The sequence below is a fragment of the Melanerpes formicivorus genome, unplaced genomic scaffold, assembly GCF_026170545.1.
Source record: "Melanerpes formicivorus ecotype bairdi unplaced genomic scaffold, bMelFor1.0.p_v2 SCAF_60, whole genome shotgun sequence".
Taxonomy (NCBI): Eukaryota; Metazoa; Chordata; class Aves; order Piciformes; family Picidae; genus Melanerpes; species Melanerpes formicivorus.
Genome location: NW_027142412.1, coordinates 1,368,587 through 1,377,307, shown reverse-complemented (window position 1 = coordinate 1,377,307; position 8,721 = coordinate 1,368,587). Strand labels below are relative to the sequence as shown.

Here is an 8,721-nt window from a genome sequence, read left to right as displayed (position 1 = left end):
TTTCCCCTTTCCTTTTCCCTTCCCCTTCTCCTCTCCCTTCCCCTCTCCCCTTCTCCTCTCCCTTCCCCTCTCCCCTCTTCCCTTCCCCTCTCCCTTCCCTCTTCCCTTCCCCTTCCCCTCTCCCCTTCCCTCTTCCCTTCCCCTTCCCCTCTCCCTTCCCCTCTCCCCTTCTCCTCTCCCTTCCCCTCTCCCCTCTTCCCTTCCCCTCTCCCTTCCCTCTTCCCTTCCCCTTCCCCTCTCCCCTTCCCTCTTCCCTTCCCCTTCCCCTCTCCCCTTCCCTCTTCCCTTCCCCTTCCCCTCTCCCCCTCTTCCCTTCCCCTCTCCCCTTCCCCTCTCCCTTCCCCTCTCCCCTTCCCTTCCCCTCTCCCTTCCCTCTTCCCTTCCCCTTCCCCTCTCCCCTTCCCTCTTCCCTTCCCCTTCCCCTCTCCCCTTCCCTCTTCCCTTCCCCTTCCCCTCTCCCCCTCTTCCCTTCCCCTCTCCCCTTCCCCTCTCCCTTCCCCTCTCCCCTTCCCTTTTCCCTTCCCCTCTCCCCTTCCCTTCCCTTTTCCCTTCCCCTCTCCCCTTCCCTTTTCCCTTCCCTTTTCCCTTCCCCTCTCCCCTTCCCTTTTCCCTTCCCCTCTCCCCTTCCCTTTTCCCTTCCCTTTTCCCTTCCCCTCTCCCCTTCCCTTTTCCCTTCCCCTCTCCCCTTCCCTTTTCCCTTCCCCTCTCCCCTTCCCTTCCCTTTTCCCTTCCCCTCTCCCCTTCCCCTCTCCCCTTCCCTTTTCCCTTCCCCTCTCCCCTTCCCTTTTCCCTTCCCCTCTCCCCTTCCCCTCTCCCCTTCCCTTCCCCTCTCCCCTTCCCCTCTCCCCTTCCCTTCCCTTTTCCCTTCCCCTCTCCCCTTCCCTTCCCTTTTCCCTTCCCCTCTCCCCTTCCCTTCCCTTTTCCCTTCCCCTCTCCCCTTCCCTTCCCTTTTCCCTTCCCCTCTCCCCTTCCCTTCCCTTTTCCCTTCCCCTCTCCCCTTCCCTTCCCTTTTCCCTTCCCCTCTCCCCTTCCCTTCCCTTTTCCCTTCCCCTCTCCCCTTCCCTTCCCTTTTCCCTTCCCCTCTCCCCTTCCCTTCCCTTTTCCCTTCCCCTCTCCCCTTCCCTTCCCTTTTCCCTTCCCCTCTCCCCTTCCCTTCCCTTTTCCCTTCCCCTCTCCCCTTCCCTCCCCTTTTCCCTTCCCCTCTCCCCTTCCCTCCCCTTTTCCCTTCCCCTCTCCTCTCCCTTCCCCTCTCCTCTCCCTTCCCCTCTCCTCTCCCTTCCCCTTCCCCTCTCCTCTCCCTTCCCCTTCCCCTCCCCCATCCCCAGCATGCTTTACAAAAGCCAAAAGAAATCTAGAGAAGGTTTTTGGTTTATTTCTTTCTTTCTTTAACAGACATCTCCATAAAATCGTTTTATAAACAAAAGGCCAGCATACAAAAAAATCCTGCAGTGCTTCCTCCCTGGCTCCCTACAAAATGATTGTCTCAGTCGTTAGTCTGTGTGTCAGGGGGGAGGGGGAGAGGAGGAGAAATAGAAGGGGATGCCCCGTACTCAGAACTCTGTTTCCTTCCACAGTTGCATGGAAGAAGTAAACTTCTGCCACCCTCCTTGGCTCTACACAAAAGAATTAATACAGTGTGTGCACAGGGGCTGGGGCAACACCTGAGCCTCAAAGGGTGCCCACCTCTGTGACACCACAGCCCTGTTAGTGCATGGTAAGTAGGTTAGTGCCTCCCCCTTAAAGCTGCAGCTCCCTTCAGACCCACAAAACATCCCCACCCCCCCAAAAAGAAGTCATGGAGGAAGAGGGGAATGTGGAGTTTCAACACAGCCACATGAGTTCCCCCCCACACACACACTTCTAACCTTCACAATGCTCATTCATCCTGCCCACAACTTCAAACAGAGTAAGCAGCAGCTCCCCCAGCCCCCAGGACTCATCTGGCTAAGTCTCCCAGGCTGTGACTCCAGGCAGAGCCACTGCAAGAGCAACAACTGCACTGCTCATTAGCTTCTGCTGGAACTCATGCTGTGGAAAGCAGCCCTTTAAGGTCCTTCACGGTTCAGCTCAGCAGTTTCATACCTGTGGAACCCAGAAAGGAAACAAAGAGTTGCCCTGAGGCACCCACAGGGAATCTGGCAAGGGCTGAGAGCAGATGTTGGCTTTTCACCTGCTCATTCCAACCCACAGCCCCACTGCTCCTACCACACTCTGCAGGGAGGGATTTTCAGGAGCAGCTCTGTCTGGCCTGCTTTGGACAGTCTCATCCACCCAGGAAGTGCCCAGGCAGGATCAATCCTCTCCTGCTGTGCCACAGGGTGAGGTTACCAAGGTAAAACCAGGTCTGTGGGACCAAGGGGGGAAGAGCACACAGATCTCCCACTGCCTGATCGCTCTGGAGGCAGGAGAAAGACCCCCAGCAAGCAAGCCCTACTCTCAGTCTGAACCTGAGAAAAGATCAAACAGGAGGAGGTGAGGAAAGCCTCCCAGAAACTTCTAGCCCTCAAGCACTTTCTGTGCTAACAAGGAGAAAAAAACAGAAGACTTGGAGAGAGAGGTTCTCATCACATTGCAGGCAATGAAACAGGAGTGATGATGCAACCTGCCAGGATGACAGAGTAAATGTGACAGAGCTGGGAAGGGATCCCTTTTCCTCTTCCTTCACACCCCTCAGCTACCAGCTCTGGCAGCTGCAGAAAAAAACACCAGATGGGTGAGAAGAGAAGAGTCATTGTCTTCCACTTTCCTCCTGCATCCAAAACTCAGGGCAACAGTAAAGCTCTTCAGTGGATCTTCCTGAGATCCAGCTCAGTCAGCATTTGCCAAGCTAAGGAGTGTTTCTGGAAGGGGGAGAGCAAGGGAGGAGCAGCACTGCTGTGCTGGGACCTGCTCACCTGGATAGACAAAGCAGTGCCCCTGGCTGAGGACTCACCAGCAGCGCTGTGTGATGTCCATAAGCTCTCCTTAACCCAGAGCCAGGCAGACTTGGAGCTGCAAACCCATTTTCCAAGTCAGCTGCTTGAGCTAAGGACCAGGCAGAGATTTGCCATTTACAGAGCAGGTTGCCAAGTGGCAGAGGACACCACCAGCCACTGCCACCCTGCAGAATGCCCCCTCTCACTGAACAGGGACTGGAACTTGGGAGGTTTGCAGAGGTGCCATGGGCAAAACTGACCAGGAGTGATGTAGTTACAGCAGAGACAGAGTTTGTCTTCCCAAGCTCTTGTCCCACCTATGGCCATAGCACATACTAGCCCTCAGCTCTGACCCCAGCTGCCACAGAACTGCTTGGGGGACAGCTAAATTCAATCACCAGAGCTGGATCTGCCACAGGAGTGCATCTAGGTGTGCCAGAAGGGAGGGGAGAGGCAGACTCCAAAAGTGCTGAAACTTCACACCACCTCCCCCTTCCTTGCATAGAGAAGGTGGAGAAGAAACACAAATCCACTCCCTGATCTTTCATCCCTAGGCTAATGGTACCCTTCAAGCAAAAGGGATCCTCCAAGAGGGGTGGCTTCAATGTGTTTCCTACTGTGAATGGTTTACACATCCCCTCCCCAAAGGTCTGGTAGTGGTAGGACAAACAGCAGGCTCCAGCCTGGGAAGTGGCTCAGAGGGAGAAGGTCTCTGCTCTGTCTGAGATGGTTGCTCTGAGCATGGGCATCAGGCTCCGTCTGTGTGTAGCAGCCTCACACAAAGCCCCCTCGGCCTCTGTGTTTTTTCACTGCCTAGGGGAAGAGAGTGAAACCCTAAAGCTGAAGAGTACAGTGGCAGATGTCTGGACATCATCTCAACAGATAGGCTGTGAAGGAATGCTCTAGGTTATTGCATAGAAGGTGGCTTGGGTTAGCTGGGCCTAAATGACAGTCTGGGAGCGCTGCCGGAGGCTCAGGGGCTTCAGGGAGCTGCTGGCAGCAGATGGAGGCTCCTGCAGCACTGCCTGAGATTCCTCTTTCCGGGAATGCTCCTCATACCACTCCTGCAACACATCAAACACACTGAGGTCAGGCTGTGCCCCAGACAGAGCAGAACAAACCAGAACAGAAGAGAACAGAACAAAACAAAACAAAACAGAGCAGAACAAAACAGAACAGAAGAGAACAGAACAAAACAAAACAAAACAGAACAGAACAAAACAGAACAGAAGAGAACAGAACAAAACAAAACAGAAGAGAACAGAACAAAACAGAACAGAAGAGAACAGAACAAAACAAAACAGAACAGAACAAAACAGAAGAGAACAGAACAAAACAAAACAGAGCAGAACAGAGCAGAACAAACGAGGTTGGAAGAGACCTTTGAGATCAGCCAGTCCAGCCTATCACCCAACACCATCTAATCAACTAAACCATGGCAGCAAGCTCCCCATCAAATCTCCTCCTAAACACCTCCAGTGATGGTGACCCCACCACCTCCCTGGGCAGCACATTCCAATGGCCAATCTCTCTTTCTGAAGAACCAGCCCAATCCTCCCCTGGTGCAGCTTGAGACTGTGTCCTCTTGTTCTGGTGCTGGGTGCCTGGGATCTGCCTCACCCCTCAGGCACAGAGGGGCTTTCTCCCAAGCCTGCTTAATTACAGCATCAGCTGTGACAGACATACAGGCCAAGCAAGAGGCACCAGTGATGGCTCAGCTACAGCTGGCTGAACTGACAAACCAGAGAACTGTTGAAGCTGGAAGAGATCTTTGAGATCATTAAGTCCAACGACTTGCCCAGGGTTCACAGTTTTCACTGCTACTGCTTAAATCACCACCATAAACCATGTCCCTCAGCACCACACCCACGTGTCTTTTAAGTACCTCCAGGGATGGGGACTCCACCACCTCCCTGGGCAGCCTTTTCCAGTGCCTGAGAACCCTTTCTGTGAAGAATTTTTTCCTAATATCCAACCTGAACCTTCCCTGGCACAGCCTGAGGCCACGGGCAAGGAAACATCCTTCTCTCATGATGCTCCTCCTGAACATCTCAGATGTTCCTCTGATGTTTGGGATTTGCAGGGCTGCTCCCAACCCCAGGAACCCCTGAAGCAGAGACCAGGCTGAACAGGTAGGGAGCTCTCTGCAGACTTCCACCCAGCTCCAAGGTAAACAACTTGTTTGGTTTTGGTAGGGGGCCTGAAGACTCATCCCTGAGGCAAGGATTCAAATGGTTACAAGATGAATATCTCCAGGGCCAAGCATTACCTCAGCCCAGGACCTGAAGGCGGTGAATGCCTGGCAGGCACTACACTGACCATGCCATAAAACTCCTCACCTGGAAGGACACTAGCAGGAAAGCCCTAAAGAACCCCGAGAAGCAGCTGCCTTAAGTGTTTCCCATCTGGGTTAGCCTGCTGCTCCCATGCAAATCCAGGCAGCACTGCCTGGGAGAACACTTGGGTTTCTGTGTCAGACAGACACACCCAAGGTCAAACAAAGTCACATTCCAGTGGCTTAACAAATTAGTGCTCAGCAGCCCCAGGAATGCACCAGCAGGACTGTGCTCCCAGCCCCAGCACGTGGGGCCACCCTGGGGAGCAGAGCTGAGCTGGGGCAGGCTGCAGTGCCTGCAGCTGGGCACCCTGGGGTGGCCCTGACATGCTCTGTGGTTTAAAAACATCCCTCTGTGCCAGAATGGATGAACTAGTGTGCCCAGATGACTAAGAAGGCCAACAGTATCCTGGCTTGTATCAGCAAGAGCATGGCCAGCAGGTCTAGGGAAGTGGTTGTGCCTCTCTGCTTGGCACTGGGGAGGCTGCACCCTGATACCCTGTTCAGTTTGGGGTCCTCACAAGAAGCACATTGAGGTGCCAGAGCTGATGGAGAACATGTGCTGGGGGAACTGGGGTTGTTCAGCCTGGAGAAAAGGAGGCTAAGGAAAGACCTTCTCCCTCTCTACAGCTCCCTGTCAGGAGGTTGGAGCCGGGTGGAGGTCAGTCTGACTTCCCAAGTGACAGGACAAGAGGAAATGGCCTCAAGCTGTGCCAGGAGAGGTTTGGGCAAAACTCATTCCCCAGAAAGGTTGTCAAGGCCTGGAACAGGCTGTTCAGAGCAGTGGTGGAGGGGTTTCAGAGCCATGGAGATGTGGTGCTGAGTGCCATGGTTTAGAATAGAACAGAATTAACCAGGTTGGAAAAGACCTTCAAGACCATGGAGTCCAACCTATCACCCAGCACCATCTAATCAACTCAACCATGGCACCAAGCACCCCATCCAGGCTCTTCTTAAACACCTCCAGGGATGGTGACTCCACCACCTCCCTGGGCAGCACATCCCAATGGCCAATCTCTCTTGCTGGGAAGAATTTCTTCCTAACATCCAGCCTGAACCTCCCCTGGCACAGCTTGAGACTGTGTCCTCTTGTTCTGCTGCTGCTTGCCTGGGAGAAGAGATCAACCTCCACTTGGCTACAACCTCCCTTCAGGTAGCAATAAGGTCTCCCCTGAGCCTCCTCTTCTCCAGGCTAAGTGGTGAGCTGACAGGGGTGGGTTAGCAGCTGGACTCGATGATCTTTAAGGTCTCTCCCAAAGAAAATGATTCTGTGACTGTATAGCCTAAAGCACACTTCACATACTGCCCACCCTCCCCTCAGAGCACATGCCTGCCTGGGTCCTGGAGGAAGGAGGCCTCCAGTGATCAAAGGATGGTTTGTCATTCTAGGCACAGCCTTGCTGGTGTTTCCAACTCAGGCCCACATACCTGTATCTCCTCCTCATACATCTTCATGCTCAAATCGCTCTTGGTCCTCGATCTGCGCCCCAGAAACACTGCTGACAGTTGCTAAAGGGTTGGGGGAGGGAGGATCAGACAAACAGAAGACATTCATCAGTCACTGAGCAGCTCACAGGGTCAGCCCCTGAGCTTCAGGCATCCTTCATGGGGACACCCATCATCCAGTGATGAGTTTGGGCTATCCTGGGCTCCTTCTGGTGTCATAGGGAAAAGGCATTTTGGGGGGGCACATCAGCTGAACAAATGCTGGCATCTGCTGCAGGCTGCTGAGTCCCCCTGAGCAGAGACACCAGCACTGCTGAGGGACCTGCAGCTCGGACAGGTGTCAGCAGTGCTTGGTTTAGATGGATGAACAGAACATCAGTGCCTGGAACAAGGCTCCAACCCAAGCTTCCACACAAGAACTTGTCTGAAAACAGCTGCAGATCCCATTTGTCTAGGCCACAGCATTTACTCCACAGGGCTGGGCTTCTTAACTGGTGTAGGAGGAGAGCTGAAGTCTGAGTTGCTCTCTGATCACAGGAGTTACATGAACAGGATTGAGAAGCGAAAGAAACCTCAGGCTGGCAGCACCATTTTGTACCCACTGCAGGGCTGAGGACAGCATCCTGTGTTGGTTTAGTGCCTTCAAAGCTGCTGCTGATCACTATCACCACTGCTATTCTGAGTTCTGTGTGAACAAGAGCTTGCACTACCCAGCCAACCAAAGCAAGGAAAGGTCACCTAAGAGACTCTGCCACGGGCACTTGGAAGTGATGCTACCCAAATATAAGGGCTATTATTAACACAACCACTTAAGCTCTTCCCAGATGCATGAGACAACAGTTCTGGGACAAGAGCAATTGCCCAGCTCAGCTCCTTTTTCCAATTGCCCATCCTGTTTTGGAATGGAAATATTAAGCAGTGCTGTGGAGAAAGGAAGCCTGGTGCTTGGAATCGATACCATCGTACTGCTGCATCAGGCTCAGGACTGTCCAAAGCTAAGTGTAGGATGGGGAAAAGCAAATAGACTTCTTTTGCAGTCAGTACTGGGCCAGGGCAGCTCTAAGTGAAGCTTGTAGGCAGCAGCAGTGAGCCTTTGTCAAGGCTTTTCAGAGTGCAGGGGAAATTCGTCTGTGTCAATGCTGCAGAGTCCCTCCAGCAGTCCAGCTCTCAACACCACAAAGAAATTCTTTCCAGTGAGGGTGGGGAGACACTGGAACAGGTTGCCCAGGGAGGCTGTGGATGTCCCCTCCCTGGAGGTGTTCAAGGCCAGGTTGGATGAGGCCTTGAGCAACTTGGACCAGTGGGAGGTGTCCCTGCCCATGGCAGGGGTGTTGGAACCGGATGATCTATAAGGTCCCTTCCAATCCAATCCAATCCACGGCAGGGAGGGAGAAGCTAGTCCTTGGTCCTTGGCCAGGGGGGTTCTTGTGCTGTTTATTAATTGTAAATATCTGTAAATATTGCATATTTGTACCTCTCCACTGCATTCCATTGCAGACTGTAGTTCTGCCTGCAAATACAGCTTCCATTTGCTTCCAGCTGAGCTGGCCTGGCAAATTTCACGCTGGGGGTGGAAACTTCAACCCACCACACCATTCTAGGAAGTGATGCCCAACAAAGACACCTCTCTTAAGAGAATAAAAAAGGCACTGGTGGCCCTGGCATGCCTCCCTGCCTCCCAGCTGAGAACTTGCAGTGTTTCCTCTCACCCCATATTTGTCCATCTGCAAAACCATCTTCTGCAGCTGAGCGGTCTCGGCGGCAGCCGAGCTCCGCTTGTAGAGCTCGATGATGCCAATCACTTCCTCCTTGGAGATCTCCTTCTCCAGCACAATGCCATTGTCTTCTGGAGAGGCAAGAAAAAGAAAGAAGGGGGAAAAAGAATAAAAAGAATTCTCCAAGATGAACATTGTTTTGTCAGCTGCTATTGCTCACCCTGGAAGGCAACGCTTGAGAGTGCACAGGGCCGAGGCAGATGTCAGGCACACTCTGTAACTACTTTGGTGACTAGAATGTGTCCTTGTC

The 8,721-nt window shown here is 53.3% G+C and overlaps 1 protein-coding gene across 2 annotated transcripts in view; it reads right to left on the bottom strand.

Annotated features, from left to right (window-relative positions):
* Positions 1-1,356: 1,356 nt before the first annotated feature.
* Positions 1,357-8,721, bottom strand: part of TPCN1 (two pore segment channel 1) — a 59,197-nt gene continuing 51,832 nt past the window's right edge. For both annotated transcript variants that reach the window (XM_068161770.1, XM_068161771.1), the window contains exons 25-27: positions 8,406-8,542; positions 6,679-6,759; positions 1,357-3,979 (exon numbers count right to left, since the gene is read on the bottom strand). In XM_068161770.1, the coding sequence (XP_068017871.1) occupies positions 3,857-3,979; positions 6,679-6,759; positions 8,406-8,542 (341 nt within the window). In that variant the 3' untranslated portion in view covers positions 1,357-3,856. The remainder of the gene's footprint in view (positions 3,980-6,678; positions 6,760-8,405; positions 8,543-8,721) is intronic.